The sequence below is a fragment of the Drosophila virilis genome, unplaced genomic scaffold, assembly GCF_030788295.1.
Source record: "Drosophila virilis strain 15010-1051.87 unplaced genomic scaffold, Dvir_AGI_RSII-ME tig00001625, whole genome shotgun sequence".
In the NCBI taxonomy this organism is placed as follows: domain Eukaryota; kingdom Metazoa; phylum Arthropoda; class Insecta; order Diptera; family Drosophilidae; genus Drosophila; species Drosophila virilis.
In genome coordinates, this window is record NW_027212850.1 from 576,915 (window position 1) to 595,890 (window position 18,976).

At 37.8% G+C, this 18,976-nt stretch overlaps 1 protein-coding gene across 1 annotated transcript; it reads right to left on the reverse strand.

Moving 5' to 3' along the window:
* Positions 1-1,192: 1,192 nt before the first annotated feature.
* On the reverse strand, positions 1,193-18,964 carry LOC138911580 (trichohyalin-like). Its single transcript, XM_070210965.1, has 8 exons — positions 18,728-18,964; positions 13,159-13,583; positions 12,804-13,084; positions 6,083-6,423; positions 5,622-6,023; positions 3,127-3,259; positions 2,081-3,047; positions 1,193-2,006 (listed from the first exon to the last, which is right to left on the reverse strand). The coding sequence occupies exons 1-8, from the start codon at positions 18,962-18,964 to the stop codon at positions 1,193-1,195; spliced, it is 3,600 nt and encodes a 1,199-aa protein (XP_070067066.1).
* Positions 18,965-18,976: the final 12 nt, after the last annotated feature.

Consider the following 18,976-nt stretch of genomic DNA (forward strand, 5'->3'; position numbering starts at 1 on the left):
CAGCGAAGAAGGCTATCCACAGCTGTTATATCAGCTGGATCAGCAACAAAAGGGACTTATTCATTGTGAGCATTTACACCTAGCCAGTTGGAAGCAACTGAAATATTGTACTTAAGATATAATTCTCTGTTTATTAAATACCGCAACGCTTCGAGCACACGAGCGGGCCTAATTGTCTCAGTCATGAAATTATGCGCATATTCCAGCTTACGCTTCAAATGAATTTGTACTACATGACTGTTTTCAAAGGTGCGCGGAAGAGCTGTCACAGTTTCCGAAACAGAAATTGGTACGTTGACCACAGCTCCTCTAACTGCACATTGCCGCTCATAGCCAAGAGAAATTATCCGCATAAATGGGATTCTTGGCGAAATTAAACGCTCTTCAAGACACGTTAAGTCTTTAAGACAGTCTGGAATCTCAGGAAAGTTGAACCCCTCGGACATACAGAGACTCGGAATCTTGCCGGACGATATGTGTCGGCGACAAGTGGAGCAAAACAAATAGTCTTCAGATAGACTTGGGAACTTATTGGACAGATAAAATGCTTTTGAAATATCCATGTTTGGAAGCTTTGCCGATAGGTTTATTTTATTCAAAAGCTTTACTTGGAAAGGAAACCAAGTTCCTCCGCATGATATGCATATTTCTGTAGGGCCTTTCTTAATATTTTCCAGGTATTTATCTCTGGCAGAAAAAACTCTACGCTGTCTTTGCAAGTCACGCTGTTGCTCGCGCTGTTCAGTTGACATTTCTTCTCTAGCATCTCTATTTCTCTGAGATTGCTGAGCTGACTGTATGGCACGATTTTGAAAACTATTTCTAAAGTTTATAACTCGAGCTTCAGCCATATTTCGTAATTCGTTCTCTCTTATACGATCCTGGTTTCTAGTAACTCGTCTTTGAGAGGAATTGACGACTTGTTCTCTGCGTCTTGCAATAATATTTTGACGAGCATTTCGCCGATTTAAGACGTCTCTTTCACGCTCTCTAGTGCGATATGCTTCATTTTGCCGACGAATGTTATGTTGAACTGTATTAGCGTCCTGCTCTAGCTCTCGAACATTAACATTCAGTCTTCGCGCTACATGAGCAGAAGCATCACGTATACGCTCAGATGCACGATATTGTTCATTTTGTCGACGCACAGTGTGTTCCACTGTGTTAATTTCCTGCTCTTGCACTCTAAATTCTAAGTTCTGTCGCCTGCATCTCGCTGGCGTTCTGATTCGCGGTACTCCACGTTTTGGCTTCGCACAGTGTGTTCCACTGTGTTCAATTCCTGCTCTTGCAGTCTTATTTCTAAATCCTGTCGCCTTGTAACGTGGGCTGCTGCATCTCGCTGGCGTTCTGACTCGCGGTACTCCACGTTTTGGCGTCGCACAGTGTGTTCCACTGTTTTCAATTCCTGCTCTTGCAGTCTTATTTCTAAATCCTGTCGCCTTGTAACGTGGGCTGCTGCATCTCGCTGGCGTTCTGACTCGCGGTACTCCACGTTTTGGCTACGCACAGTGTGTTCCACTGTGTTCAATTCCTGCTCTTGCAGTCTTATTTCTAAATCCTGTCGCCTTGTAACGTGGGCTGCTGCATCTCGCTGGCGTTCTGACTCGCGGTACTCCACGTTTTGGCGTCGCACAGTGTGTTCCACTGTTTTCAATTCCTGCACTTGCAGTCTTATTTCTAAATCCTGTCGCCTTGTAACGTGGGCTGCTGCATCTCGCTGGCGTTCTGACTCGCGGTACTCCACGTTTTGGCTACGCACAGTGTGTTCCACTGTGTTCAATTCCTGCTCTTGCAGTCTTATTTCTAAATCCTGTCGCCTTGTAACGTGGGCTGCTGCATCTCGCTGGCGTTCTGACTCGCGGTACTCCACGTTTTGGCGTCGCACAGTGTGTTCCACTGTGTTCAATTCCTGCTCTTGCAGTCTTATTTCTAAATCCTGTCGCCTTGTAACGTGGGCTGCTGCATCTCGCTGGCGTCCTGATTCGCGGTACTCCACGTTTTGGCTACGCACAGTGTGTTCCACTGTGTTCAATTCCTGCTCTTGCAGTCTTATTTCTAAATCCTGTCGCCTTGTTACGTGGGCTGCTGCATCTCGCTGGCGTTTTGATTCGCGGTACTCCACGTTTTGGCGACGCACAGTGTGTTCCACTTTGTTAATTTCCTGCTCTTGCACTCTAAATTCTCTTGCAGCCTTATTTCTAAATCCTGTCGCCTTGTAACGTGGGCTGCTGCATCTCGCTGGCGTTCTGACTCGCGGTACTCCACGTTTTGGCGTCGCACAGTGTGTTCCACTGTGTTCAATTCCTGCTCTTGCAGTCTTATTTCTGAATCCTGTCGCCTTGTAACGTGGGCTGCTGCATCTCGCTGGCGTCCTGATTCGCGGTACTCCACGTTTTGGCTACGCACAGTGTGTTCCACTGTGTTCAATTCCTGCTCTTGCAGTCTTATTTCTAAATCCTGTCGCCTTGTAACGTGGGCTGCTGCATCTCGCTGGCGTTCTGACTCGCGGTACTCCACGTTTTGGCGTCGCACAGTGTGTTCCACTGTGTTCAATTCCTGCTCTTGCAGTCTTATTTCTAAATCCTGTCGCCTTGTAACGTGGGCTGCTGCATCTCGCTGGCGTCCTGATTCGCGGTACTCCACGTTTTGGCTACGCACAGTGTGTTCCACTGTGTTCAATTCCTGCTCTTGCAGTCTTATTTCTAAATCCTGTCGCCTTGTAACGTGGGCTGCTGCATCTCGCTGGCGTTCTGACTCGCGGTACTCCACGTTTTGGCTACGCACAGTGTGTTCCACTGTGTTCAATTCCTGCTCTTGCAGTCTTATTTCTAAATCCTGTCGCCTTGTAACGTGGGCTGCTGCATCTCGCTGGCGTTCTGACTCGCGGTACTCCACGTTTTGGCGACGCACAGTGTGTTCCACTGTGTTCAATTCCTGCTCTTGCAGTCTTATTTCTACATCCTGTCGCCTTGTAACGTGGGCTGCTGCATCTCGCTGGCGTTCTGATTCGCGGTACTCCACGTTTTGGCGAAGCACAGTGTGTTCTACTGTGTAATTCCTGCTCTTGCAGTCTAATTTCTAAATCCTATCTCCTTGTAGCATGGGCTTCTGCATCGCGCTCACGCTCTAGGGTACGGTACTCCAGATTTTGTCGCCGAACAGCATGGTCTGCTGTATTTTGTGTCTGCTCCAGAGCTCGCACATCCTCATCCTGTCTTTGCGTTGCGCGAGCTGCTGCATCAAGATCCCTTTCATCCTGTCGAAATCGAGCATTTCTTCTTCTTTTAGATCGGGCCAGGGCGTCAGTATTACTCACGAGTGTCAGCTAAACCTTGAGAATTTCGAAGGCAAACGCTTTCAGTATTCTCTATGTAGTAGACACGACTAAGATTAATGGCATCTTGACGCCTTTGATTAGCGGATTTTTTAGACGCGCGCGGCATTTTAAAAAAACTGAAGAAATTATTCCCAAATATTTCGAAAATTAAAGTTATGTTAAGATAACAAAGAATAATTAAATATGAATCGAAACTTAAGATAGATACTGAAAAAGAAAATAATTATAATATTAACTTATTTGTTAATTTAATTGTTAGTTTGAATATATATATATATTCTATATATATATTATTATATTTAAATATATATAAATATGTATTGAAAAAGGAAAATAATTTAAATCAATAAGTTTTTAAAAAGACTATCTAAGCTTTTCGAATAAACTTGCGATTTTTCCAGTTAGATAAAATCCAGTACAACAGGTGTAGTGCAAACATCCAGAAAATATATTGCAAAGCAATGCCAGAGTCACAACGCTTACACGAACACCAACACTCACGTATTATTGGTCCACCGCTAGCAAGTGCGCCTCACACTCTTGCACAAAATGTTTACACACGCACACACACAGGTTGTTAGTCTAAGGGGGAGGTGAGGTCTAACGACGAATCAACGCACACATACACACACAAATGTTCACTAGCACTGGCGGGGAATAATTGCCGATTTTTCGCCGCAAACCCGATTATAGATTGTTATATTAAATATTCTTCAAAGAACTGAAATAACCGAAGAACAATAAGTCCGAAGACAATCAGAAAGCTCACCACGTGTTCCAACAGAAATTAAGTCAAGATAGATCCCAAAATCCTTTAAACTATCAAAATCAGTCCCATTCACGCTTGAATGCGCCAAACCCTCCGACTAAACGTCAAAGAGATAGCCACAGTTGGCAGATGAAAATGGATACATCCGAAAATTTTCATCAGCAAGCCTCGGAACAAACAGAAGAAATCCATTCATAAAATTGATTATGAATGACGAAGTTCTTAAATGTGTCATTGATACAGGTTCAACCATAAATCTAATGAAAACAAACCGCTTAAATTTTCCAGTTTACAACGAAACATTAAAGGGTCACACCATAAATGGTGTTATTGAATTAAAACAAAATTTCTCCGAGTAAACAAAAATTCTATATTCACGACTTCTCAGAGCATTATGATGTTCTGATTGGGAGAGAATACCTTGAAGCATGTCAAGCAAAAATAGACTATGCACAAGGATCCGTAACCTTAGGAGAATTTAAATTTTGTTTTACATATAATGACGAAGAGATCGAAGAGGACATGACCGCTCAAGAGTGCCTTGATCCACCCTCAACAGAGGACCATTTAACTTCGGTATTAATAATGAATTAATAGAAAACATTGAGTTTAGGCTAGAGCACCAAAACTCAGAAGAAAATTAAAAAATTAAAAAAGTTTTACATGAATTTCGTGATATCCAGTACCATGAAGGTGACAAGTTGATTTTCACTAGTACAATTAAACACAAAATTCTAACAAACCATGAGGACCCAATTTACAAGCGTCCATACAAATATCCTCAAATATACGATGAGAAAGTAAATAAACAAATAAGCGATATGATAAAACAAAATATCATACGTAAATCTAAATCCCCTTACTGCTCACCAGTAATAATCGTTCCAAAGAAAAACGATGCATCTGGAAAGCAAAAGTTCCGGTTAGTCATAGATTACCGCAATCTCAATGAATTAACTATTAATGATAAATACCCTATCCCGATCATGGATGAAATATTAGACAAACTTGGAAAATGTTAATATTTCACAACCATTGATCTAGCCAAAGGCTTCCACCAAATCCAAATGGATCCTGGTTCAATACCCAAGACCGCATTTTCGACTAAACATGGCCATTACGAGTACACTCGCATGCCATTTGGTCTTAAGAATGCACCTGCAACGTTCCAACGTTGTATGAACAATCTCTTAGAAGATTTAATTTTTAAGAATTGTCTGGTCTACTTAGACGACATTATTATTTTTTCCACTTCATTGGAGGAACACATTTTGTCGCTACAAAAAGTATTTAAGAAGCTTAGAGAAGCTAACTTAAAACTACAGTTGGATAAATGACGTCTCTTTCACGCTGTCTAGTGCGATATGCTTCATTTTGCCGACGAATGTTATGTTGAACTGTATTAGCGTCCTGCTCTAGCTCTCGAACATTAACATTCAGTCTTCGCGCTACATGAGCAGAAGCATCACGTATACGCTCAGATGCACGATATTCTTCATTTTGTCGACGCACAGTGTGTTCCACTGTGTTAATTTCCTGCTCTTGCACTCTAAATTCTAAGTCCTGTCGCCTTGTAATGTGGGCTGCTGCATCTCGCTGGCGTTCTGACTCGCGGTACTCCACGTTTTGGCGTCGCACAGTGTGTTCCACTGTGTTCAATTCCTGCTCTTGCAGTCTTATTTCTAAATCCTGTCGCCTTGTAACGTGGGCTGCTGCATCTCGCTGGCGTCCTGATTCGCGGTACTCCACGTTTTGGCTACGCACAGTGTGTTCCACTGTGTTTAATTCCTGCTCTTGCAGTCTTATTTCTAAATCCTGTCGCCTTGTAACGTGGGCTGCTGCATCTCGCTGGCGTTCTGATTCGCGGTACTCCACGTTTTGGCGACGCACAGTGTGTTCCACTTTGTTAATTTCCTGCTCTGGCACTCTTAATTCTCTTGCAGCCTTATTTCTAAATCCTGTCGCCTTGTAACGTGGGCTGCTGCATCTCGCTGGCGTTCTGATTCGCGGTACTCCACGTTTTGGCGACGCACAGTGTGTTCCACTGTGTTCGTGTATGCTTCTGCATCGCGCTCACGCTCTAGGGTACGGAACTCCAGATTTTGTCGCCGAACAGCATGGTCTGCTGTATTTTGTGTCTGCTCCAGAGCTCGCACATCCTCATCCTGTCTTTGCGTTGCGCGAGCTGCTGCATCAAGATCCCTTTCATCCTGTCGAAATCGAGCACTTCTTCTTCTTTTAGATCGGGCCAGGGCGTCAGTATTACGCTCTACTTCACGAATATCACCGTTGCACTTACGAGTGTCAGCTAAACCTTGAGAATTTCGAAGGCAAACGCTTTCAGTATTCACTATGTAGTAGACACGACTACGATTAATAGCATCTTGACCCCTTTGATTAGCAGATTTTTTAACGCGCGCGGCATTTTTAAAAAACTGAAGAAATTATTCCCAAATATTTCGAAAATTAAAATTATGTTAAGATAACAAAGAATAATTAAATATGAATCGAAACTTAAGATAGATACTGAAAAAGAAAATAATTATAATATTAACCTATTTGATAATTTGATTGTTAGTTTGAATATATATATATATTCTATATATATATTATTATATTTAAATATATATAAGTATGTATTGAAAAAGGAAAATATTATAAATCAATAAGTCTTTAAAAAGACTTTCTAAGCTTTTCGAATAAACTTGCGATTTTTCCAGTTAGATAAAATCCAGTACAACAGGTGTAGTGCAAACATCTAGAAAATATATTGCAAAGCAATGCCAGAGTCACAACGCTTACACGAACACCAACACTCACGTATTATTGGTCCACCGCTAGCAAGTGCGCCTCTCACTCTTGCACAAAATGTTTACACACGCACACACACAGGTTGTTAGTCAAAGGGGGAGGTGAGGTCTAACGACGAATCAACGCACACATACACACACAAATGTTCACTAGCACTGGCGGGGAATAATTGCCGATTTTTCGCGGCAAACCCGATTATAGATTGTTATATTAAATATTCTTCAAAGAACTGAAATAACCGAAGAATTATTTAATTTCAGTTGCACTGGATCTTATTATAACGAATATTAAGTTTGATTTGTTTTAAATTTAAGAAAAACGCAAATTCTTAGAATCGTAATCGCAATCGAGAATCGACGACCGCACAAATCGATGGTTGGTTGAAGAGTGAATGGCAATTTCGTTTGTCTCGCCTGATAATAGGCGAATTCGCTTTTTCAAAAGCTCCCTTTGAAAGTTCACTGAACATTTTCATTGCGCGCACTTCCAGCGACATTTGAATGCAAAAGATCATTTATCGAATCAATAATATAATAGTTTTATATTACGGTTGTATAACTAAAAGCATACATACTTATGCGTAAGTGTAGATATATATTTATATATATTACGAATATACAACTTAATGTATTTGCGCTTCGGTCATATATGTAAATAATATTAAATTAAATAATATTAAAAAATAAAACAACATATTTTAATTTGTTTATATAGATTAAAAATAGATTTACGATAGGACTTCCATGTATAGGTAATTTGACCAATTTTTGAACATATATAATTTATATATGTATATGAACATAACTTATATAATACATATGACATACCGCCGGACAGAAAAACAGGTAGGCGGATATTACTTAGTCGATTCAGCTTGCCGTCCTAATCAAGAATATATATACTTTATGGGGTCAAAACCGACTCATTCCTTGATTACCATTTTAAAATTTAATTCCATGGGACAATTATTTTAAGGGCTTCTCAGTGAAACTTTTTACAGCGAGAATCGAAAATCGATTACTTAAAATATGTTGCAAAGCATGCACTCTCAATTTTACATTTCGCCACTGCGCAAGGTACTACCTATTGAAAAAGCTCATTGTAACACTGAATAGTGCGCGCGTAACTATTTATATTTGAAATGCTTAAGGTAACATAATAAATACTCATCTTTTGTATTACAATTAAATTATTCTTCTGCAATATAACTACAAACCCCTAATTTTTACAAACGTTTGCGAATATTTGACTTAAGCGCAACTTTTTTGCTGAAAAACGTATGCTTTTTAGCCTCCTTTCTAAACATATTCTAAATCAACCACTTGTAGAAATAACAAAAAGAGCTTATATTACTCCGACGTTAATAATCATTCCACTGGTGACTCATAATGCTCATATCTAAGAAGCACAGGAAACAAATTTGTTTGTTCAAAATATCGTAAAAGCCAAACAATTTTTTCATTCAACAACTTCATTTTCGACCGATTGTTCCTATGGCAGCTATATGATATAGTGTTCCGATCTTAATGGAATTTTGCATATATATGAGTAGTATAGTAACATTAATAAATTCCGAGTTTGTTCGAGATATCTTGAAAAAAAACATTTTTTTCATACAACAACTTAATTTTCGACCGATCGTTCCTATGGTAGCTATATGATATAGTGGTCCGATCTTAATAGGATTTTGCATATATATGAGTAGCTTAGTAAAACTATTAAATGCCGAGTTTGGTCAAGATATCTTGACTATCTTAAGAAAAACGCAAATTCTTAGAATCGTAATCGCAATCGAGAATCGACGACCGCACAAATCGATGGTTGGTTGAAGAGTGAATGGCAATTTCGTTTGTCTCGCCTGATAATAGGCGAATTCGCTTTTTCAAAAGCTCCCTTTGAAAGTTCACTGAACATTTTCATTGCGCGCACTTCCAGCGACATTTGAATGCAAAAGATCATTTATCGAATCAATAATATAATAGTTTTATATTACGGTTGTATAACTAAAAGCATACATACTTATGCGTAAGTGTAGATATATATTTATATATATTACGAATATACAACTTAATGTAATTGCGCTTCGGTCATATATGTAAATAATATTAAATTAAATAATATTAAAAAATAAAACAACATATTTTAATTTGTTTATATAGATTAAAAATAGATTTACGATAGGACTTCCATGTATAGGTAATTTGACCAATTTTTGAACATATATAATTTATATATGTATATGAACATAACTTATATAATACATATGACATACCGCCGGACAGAAAAACAGGTAGGCGGATATTACTTAGTCGATTCAGCTTGCCGTCCTAATCAAGAATATATATACTTTATGGGGTCAAAACCGACTCATTCCTTGATTACCATTTTAAAATTTAATTCCATGGGACAATTATTTTAAGGGCTTCTCAGTGAAACTTTTTACAGCGAGAATCGAAAATCGATTACTTAAAATATGTTGCAAAGCATGCACTCTCAATTTTTCATTTCGCCACCGCGCAAGGTACTACCTATTGAAAAAGCTCATTGTAACACTGAATAGTGCGCGCGTAACTATTTATATTTGAAATGCTTAAGGTAACATAATAAATACTCATCTTTTGTATTACAATTAAATTATTCTTCTGCAATATAACTACAAACCCCTAATTTTTACAAACGTTTGCGAATATTTGACTTAAGCGCAACTTTTTTGCTGAAAAACGTATGCTTTTTAGCCTCCTTTCTGAACATATTCTAAATCAACCACTTGTAGAAATAACAAAAAGAGCTTATATTACTCCGACGTTAATAATCATTCCACTGGTGACTCATAATGCTCATATCTAAGAAGCACAGGAAACAAATTTGTTTGTTCAAAATATCGTAAAAGCCAAACAATTTTTTCATTCAACAACTTCATTTTCGACCGATTGTTCCTATGGCAGCTATATGATATAGTGTTCCGATCTTAATGGAATTTTGCATATATATGAGTAGTATAGTAACATTAATAAATTCCGAGTTTGTTCGAGCTATCTTGAAAAAAAACATTTTTTTCATACAACAACTTAATTTTCGACCGATCGTTCCTATGGTAGCTATATGATATAGTGGTCCGATCTTAATAGGATTTTGCATATATATGAGTAGCTTAGTAAAACTATTAAATGCCGAGTTTGGTCAAGATATCTTGACAAACAAAATCTTTTTTCATACAAAAACTTAATTTTCGGCCGATCATTCCTATGGCAGCTATATGATATAGTGGTCCGATCTTAATAGAATTTTGCATATATATGAGTAGTATAGTAGCATTAATAAATGCCGAGTTTGTTCGAGATATCTTGAAAAAAAACATTTTTTTCATACAACAACTTAATTTTCGACCGATCGTTCCTATGGCAGCTATATGATATAGTGGTCCGATCCAGCTGGTTTTGACATATGTGCTGCGTGCAACAGAAATAGGGACTTCTGCAAAGTTTCATTAAAATAGCTTTAAAACTGAGGGACTAGTTCGCATAGAAACAGACAGACGGACATGGCTATATCGACTCGGCTGTTGATGCTGATTAAAAATATATATACTTTATGGGGTCGGAGATGTCTCCTTCTATGCGTTACACATTTCACGACAAAATTATAATACCCTCTGCAAGGGTATAAAAATTATCAGAACAACACCTCAACCAGGCCCTTTCACAACTAAGACAGGCGCCAAGCTTTGACGGATCAACGGAAAATCTAAACGGTTTCATTAAAAGGATCGATAACATCCTACACCTTTATCCAACCCGAGATGTTAGACAACACAGCATCTTATACGGAGCCATCGAATTGCAAGTCACTGGAGATGCTCAGAGAATTTCACAAAGAACAGCAGCCAACACTTGGCAGGAGCTGAGAAACGCATTGATTGAAGAGTATAAAGTGCAAACACCATTTGAAGAACTCATTCGACGCTTATACAACACGAATTACCAAGGAAACGTTCATAAGTTCATCGAGGATCTCGAAAATAAATCTTTTGTTATATTAAATAAGTTAGTGTTAGAAAATATACCTAGCAAGACGACACTTTATACAAATGCTATGAATAACACAATCAAACATGTTATTACAAAAAAATTACCAGATAGGCTTTTCATGATGTTAGCCAGATACGACATTACGTCGACACAAAAACTAAAGCAAGAAGCTCAAAGAGAGGGATTATCTGAAAATAGCGTTAATGAAAAACCTAAAAATAATAATGTTCAGGGAAATCAAAATAACAATTGTAGGAACATGGGAAATTATCAGCAAAATGCTAACCCAACCACCAGTTCAAGTGGTTATTCCAACACGAATCAGTTATCACGTACAAAATAAACAGCACAATAAGTCCGAAGACAATCAGAAAGCTCACCACGTGTTCCAACAAAAATTAAGTCAAGATAGATCCCAAAATCCTTTAAACTATCAAAATCAGTCCCATTCACGCTTGAATGCGCCAAACCCTCCGACTAAACGTCAAAAAGATAGTAACAGTGGGCAGATGAAAATGGATACATCCGAAAATTTTCATCAGCAAGCCTCGGAACAAACAGAAGAAATCCATTCATAAAATTGATTATGAATGACGAAGTTCTTAAATGTGTCATTGATACAGGTTCAACCATAAATCTAATGAAAACAAACCGCTTAAATTTTCCAGTTTACAACGAAACATTAAAGGTTCACACCATAAATGGTGTTATTGAATTAAAACAAAATTTCTCCGAGTAAACAAAAATTCTATATTCACGACTTCTCAGAGCATTATGATGTTCTGATTGGGAGAGAATACCTTGAAGCATGTCAAGCAAAAATAGACTATGCACAAGGATCCGTAACCTTAGGAGAATTTAACTTTTGTTTTACATATAATGACGAAGAGGTCGAAGAGGACATGACCGCACAAGAGTGCCTTGATCCACCCTCAACAGAGGACCATTTAACTTCGGTATTAATAATAAATTAATAGAACACATTGAGTTTAGGCTAGAGCACCAAAACTCAGAAGAAAATGAAAAAATTAAAAAAGTTTTACATGAATTTCGTAATATCCAGTACCATGAAGGTGACAAGTTGATTTTCACTAGTACAATTAAACACAAAATTCTAACAAACCATGAGGACCCAATTTACAAGCGTCCATACAAATATCCTCAAATATACGATGAGGAAGTAAATAAACAAATAAGCGATATGATAAAACAAAATATCATACGTAAATCTAAATCCCCTTACTGCTGACCAGTAATAATCGTTCCAAAGAAAAACGATGCATCTAGAAAGCAAAAGTTCCGGTTAGTCATAGATTACCGCAATCTCAATGAATTAACTATTAATGATAAATACCCTATCCCGATCATGGATGAAATATTAGACAAACTTGGAAAATGTTAATATTTCACAACCATTGATCTAGCCAAAGGCTTCCACCAAATCCAAATGGATCCTGGTTCAATACCCAAGACCGCATTTTCGACTAAACATGGCCATTACGAGTACACTCGCATGCCATTTGGTCTTAAGAATGCACCTGCAACGTTCCAACGTTGTATGAACAATCTCTTAGAAGATTCTATTTTTAAGAATTGTCTGGTCTACTTAGACGACATTATTATTTTTTCCACTTCATTGGAGGAACACATTTTGTCGCTACAAAAAGTATTTAAGAAGCTTAGAGAAGCTAACTTAAAACTACAGTTGGATAAATGACGTCTCTTTCACGCTGTCTAGTGCGATATGCTTCATTTTGCCGACGAATGTTATGTTGAACTGTATTAGCGTCCTGCTCTAGCTCTCGAACATTAACATTCAGTCTTCGCGCTACATGTGCAGAAGCATCACGTATACGCTCAGATGCACGATATTCTTCATTTTGTCGACGCACAGTGTGTTCCACTGTGTTAATTTCCTGCTCTTGCACTCTAAATTCTAAGTCCTGTCGCCTTGTAACGTGGGCTGCTGCATCTCGCTGGCGTTCTGACTCGCGGTACTCCACGTTTTGGCGTCGCACAGTGTGTTCCACTGTGTTCAATTCCTGCTCTTGCAGTCTTATTTCTAAATCCTGTCGCCTTGTAACGTGGGCTGCTGCATCTCGCTGGCGTCCTGATTCTCGATACTCCACGTTTTGGCTACGCACAGTGTGTTCCACTGTGTTCAATTCCTGCTCTTGCAGTCTTATTTCTAAATCCTGTCGCCTTGTAACGTGGGCTGCTGCATCTCGCTGGCGTTCTGATTCGCGGTACTCCACGTTTTGGCGACGCACAGTGTGTTGCACTTTGTTAATTTCCTGCTCTTGCACTCTAAATTCTCTTGCAGCCTTATTTCTAAATCCTGTCGCCTTGTAACGTGGGCTGCTGCATCTCGCTGGCGTTCTGATTCGCGGTACTCCACGTTTTGGCGACGCACAGTGTGTTCCACTGTGTTCAATTCCAGCTCTTGCAGTCTAATTTCTAAATCCTGTCTCCTTGTAGCGAGGGCTTCTGCATCGCGCTCACGCTCTAGGGTACGGTACTCCAGATTTTGTCGCCGAACAGCATGGTCTGCTGTATTTTGTGTCTGCTCCAGAGCTCGCACATCCTCATCCTGTCTTTGCGTTGCGCGAGCTGCTGCATCAAGATCCCTTTCATCCTGTCGAAATCGAGCACTTCTTCTTCTTTTAGATCGGGCCAGGGCGAATCACGAATATCACCGTTGCACTGACGAGTGTCAGCTAAACCTTGAGAATTTCGAAGGCAAACGCTTTCAGTATTCTCTATGTAGTAGACACGACTACGATTAATGGCATCTTGACGCCTTTGATTAGCGGATTTTTTAGACGCGCGCGGCATTTTAAAAAACTGAAGAAATTATTCCCAAATATTTCGAAAATTAAAGTTATGTTAAGATAACAAAGAATAATTAAATATGAATCGAAACTTAAGATAGATACTGAAAAAGAAAATAATTATAATATTAACTTATTTGATAATTTAATTGTTAGTTTGAATATATATATATTCTATATATATATTATTATATTTAAATATATATAAATATGTATTGAAAAAGGAAAATATTATAAATCAATAAGTTTTTAAAAAGACTATCTAAGCTTTTCGAATAAACTTGCGATTTTTCCAGTTAGATAAAATCCAGTACAACAGGTGTAGTGCAAACATCCAGAAAATATATTGCAAAGCAATGCCAGAGTCACAACGCTTACACGAACACCAACACTCACGTATTATTGGTCCACCGCTAGCAAGTGCGCCTCACACTCTTGCACAAAAGGTTTACACACGCACACACACAGGTTGTTAGTCTAAGGGGGAGGTGAGGTCTAACGACGAATCAACGCACACATACACACACAAATGTTCACTAGCACTGGCGGGGAATAATTGCCGATTTTTCGCGGCAAACCCGATTATATATTGTTATATTAAATATTCTTCAAAGAACTGAAATAACCGAAGAAATATTTAATTTCAGTTGCACTGGATCTTATTATAACGAATATTAAGTTTGATTTGTTTTAAATTTAAGAAAAACGCAAATTCTTAGAATCGTAATCGCAATCGAGAATCGACGACCGCACAAATCGATGGTTGGTTGAAGAGTGAATGGCAATTTCGTTTGTCTCGCCTGATAATAGGCGAATTCGCTTTTTCAAAAGCTCCCTTTGAAAGTTCACTGAACATTTTCATTGCGCGCACTTCCAGCGACATTTGAATGCAAAAGATCATTTATCGAATTAATAATATAATAGTTTTATATTACGGTTGTATAACTAAAAGCATACATACTTATGCGTAAGTGTAGATATATATTTATATATATTACGAATATACAACTTAATGTATTTGCGCTTCGGTCATATATGTAAATAATATTAAATTAAATAATATTCAAAAATAAAACATCATATTTTAATTTGTTTATATAGATTAAAAATAGATTTACGATAGGACTTCCATGTGTAGGTAATTTGACCAATTTTTGAACATATATAATTTATATATGTATATGAACATAACTTATATAATACATATGACATACCGCCGGACAGAAAAACAGGTAGGCGGATATTACTTAGTCGATTCAGCTTGCCGTCCTAATCAAGAATATATATACTTTATGGGGTCAAAACCGACTCATTCCTTGATTACCATTTTAAAATTTAATTCCATGGGACAATTATTTTAAGGGCTTCTCAGTGAAACTTTTTACAGCGAGAATCGAAAATCGATTACTTAAAATATGTTGCAAAGCATGCACTCTCAATATTTCATTTCGCCACCGCGCAAGGTACTACCTATTGAAGAAGCTCATTGTAACACTGAATAGTGCGCGCGTATATTTGAAATGCTTAAGGTAACATAATAAATACCCATCTTTTGTATTACAATTAAATTATTCTTCTGCAATATAACTACAAACCCCTAATTTTCACAAACGTTTGCGAATATTTGACTTAAGCGCAACTTTTTTGCTGAAAAACGTATGCTTTTTAGCCTCCTTTCTGAACATATTCTAAATCAAGCACTTGTAGAAATAACAAAAAGAGCTTATATTACTCCGACGTTAATAATCATTCCACTGGTGACTCATAATGTTCAAAATATCGTAAAAGCCAAACAATTTTTTCATTCAACAACTTCATTTTCGACCGATTGTTCCTATGGCAGCTATATGATATAGTGTTCCGATCTTAATGGAATTTTGCATATATATGAGTAGCTTAGTAAAACTATTAAATGCCGAGTTTGGTCAAGATATCTTGACAAACAAAATCTTTTTTCATACAACAACTTCATTTTCGACCGATCATTCCTATGGCAGCTATATGATATAGTGGTCCGATCTTAATAGAATTTTGCATATATATTAGTATAGTAACATTAATAAATTCCGAGTTTGTTCGAGATATCTTGAAAAAAAACATTTTTTTCATACAACAACTTAATTTTCGACCGATCGTTCCTATGGTAGCTATATGATATAGTGGTCCGATCTTAATAGGATTTTGCATATATATGAGGAGCTTAGTAAAACTATTAAATGCCGAGTTTGGTCAAGATATCTTGACAAACAAAATCTTTTTTCATACAAAAACTTAATTTTCGACCGATCATTCCTATGGCAGCTATATGATATAGTGGTCCGATCTTAATAGAATTTTGCATATATATTAGTATAGTAACATTAATAAATGCCGAGTTTGTTCGAGATATCTTGAAAAAAAAAAACATTTTTTTCATACAACAACTTAATTTTCGACCGATCGTTCCTATGGCAGCTATATGATATAGTGGTCCGATCCAGCTGGTTTTGACATATGTGCTGCGTGCAACAGAAATAGGGACTTCTGCAAAGTTTCACTTAGATAGCTTTAAAACTGAGGGACTAGTTCGCATAGAAACAGACAGACGGACAGACGGACATGGCTATATCGACTCGGCTGTTGATGCTGATTAAAAATATATATACTTTATGGGGTCGGAGATGTCTCCTTCTATGCGTTACACATTTCACGACAAAATTATAATACCCTCTGCAAGGGTATAAAAATTATCAGAACAACACCTCAACCAGGCCCTTTCACAACTAAGACAGGCGCCAAGCTTTGACGGATCAACGGAAAATCTAAACGGTTTCATTAAAAGGATCGATAACATCCTACACCTTTATCCAACCCGAGATATTAGACAACACAGCATCTTATACGGAGCCATCGAATTGCAAGTCACTGGAGATGCTCAGAGAATTTCACAACGAACAGCAGCCAACACTTGGCAGGAGCTGAGAAACGCATTGATTGAAGAGTATAAAGTGCAAACACCATTTGAAGAACTCATTCGACGCTTATACAACACGAATTACCAAGGAAACGTTCATAAGTTCATCGAGGATCTCGAAAATAAATCTTTTGTTATATTAAATAAGTTAGTGTTAGAAAATATACCTAGCAAGACGACACTTTATACAAATGCTATGAATAACACAATCAAACATGTTATTACAAAAAAATTACCAGATAGGCTTTTCATGATGTTAGCCAGATACGACATTACGTCGACACAAAAACTAAAGCAAGAAGCTCAAGGAGAGGGATTATATGAAAATAGCGTTACTGCAAAACCTAAAAATAATAATGTTCAGGGAAATCAAAATAACAATTGTAGGAACATGGGAAATTATCAGCAAAATGCTAACCCAACCACCAGTTCAAGTGGTTATTCCAACACGAATCAGAGTTATCACGTACAAAATAAACAGCACAATAAGTCCGAAGACAATCAGAAAGCTCACCACGTGTTCCAACAAAAATTAAGTCAAGATAGATCCCAAAATCCTTTAAACTATCAAAATCAGTCCATTCACGCTTGAATGCGCCAAACCCTCCGACTAAACGTCAAAGAGATAGCCACAGTTGGCAGATGAAAATGGATACATCCGAAAATTTTCAAACAGAAGAAATCCATTCATAAAATTGATTATGAATAACGAAGTTCTAATGTGTCATTGATACAGGTTCAACCATAAATCTATTGAAAACGAACCGCTTAAATTTTCCAGTTTACAACGAAACATTAAAGGTTCACACCATAAATGGTGTTATTGAATTAAAACAAAATTTCTCCGAGTAAACAGAAATTCTATATTCACGACTTCTCAGAGCATTATGATGTTCTGATTGGGAGAGAATACCTTGAAGCATGTCAAGCAAAATAGACTATGCACAAGGATCCGTAACCTTAGGAGAATTTAACTTTTGTTTTACATATAATGACGAAGAGGTCGAAGAGGACATGACCGCACAAGAGTGCCTTGATCCACCCTCAACAGAGGACCATTTAACTTCGGTATTAATAATGAATTAATAGAACACATTGAGTTTAGGCTAGAGCACCAAAACTCAGAAGAAAATGAAAAAATTAAAAAAGTTTTACATGAATTTCGTGATATCCAGTACCATGAAGGTGACAAGTTGATTTTCACTAGTACAATTAAACACAAAATTCTAACAAACCATGAGGACCCAATTTACAAGCGTCCATACAAATATCCTCAAATATACGATGAGGAAGTAAATAAACAAATAAGCGATGTGATAAAACAAAATATCATACGTAAATCTAAATCCCCTTACTGCTCACCAGTAATAATCGTTCCAAAGAAAAACGATGCATCTGGAAAGCAAAAGTTCCGGTTAGTCATAGATTACCGCAATCTCAATGAATTAACTATTAATGATAAATACCCTATCCCGATCATGGATGAAATATTAGACAAACTTGGAAAATGTTAATATTTCACAATAGCCAAAGGCTTCCACCAAATCCAAATGGATCCTGGTTCAATACCCAAGACCGCATTTTTGACTAAACATGGCCATTACGAGTACACTCGCATGCCATTTGGTCTTAAGAATGCACCTGCAACGTTCCACCGTTGTATGAACAATCTCTTAGAAGATTTAATTTTTAAGAATTGTCTGGTCTACTTAGACGACATTATTATTTTTTCCACTTCATTGGAGGAACACATTTTGTCGCTACAAAAAGTATTTAAGAAGCTTAGAGAAGCTAACTTAAAACTACAGTTGGATAAATGACGTCTCTTTCACGCTGTCTAGTGCGATATGCTTCATTTTGCCGACGAATGTTATGTTGAACTGTATTAGCGTCCTGCTCTAGCTCTCGAACATTAACATTCAGTCTTCGCGCTACATGAGCAGAAGCATCACGTATACGCTCAGATGCACGATATTCTTCATTTTGTCGACGCACAGTGTGTTCCACTGTGTTAATTTCCTGCTCTTGCACTCTAAATTCTAAGTCCTGTCGCCTTGTAACGTGGGCTGCTGCATCTCGCTGGCGTTCTGACTCGCGGTACTCCACGTTTTGGCGTCGCACAGTGTGTTCCACTGTGTTCAATTCCTGCTCTTGCAGTCTTATTTCTAAATCCTGTCGCCTTGTAACGTGGGCTGCTGCATCTCGCTGGCGTCCTGATTCGCGATACTCCATGTTTTGGCTACG

Bases quoted from the DNA above. Each gene is read 5' to 3' on its own strand.
- LOC138911580 (XM_070210965.1), bottom strand. From the start codon at position 18,964: ATGGAGTATCGCGAATCAGGACGCCAGCGAGATGCAGCAGCCCACGTT. The intron at 13,584-18,727 runs GTGCGTCGACAA...CGATTTCGACAG, and splicing joins TTAACACAGTGGAACACACT to GATGAAAGGGATCTTGATGC. The intron at 3,260-5,621 runs GTGCGTCGACAA...CGATTTCGACAG, and splicing joins TTAACACAGTGGAACACACT to GATGAAAGGGATCTTGATGC.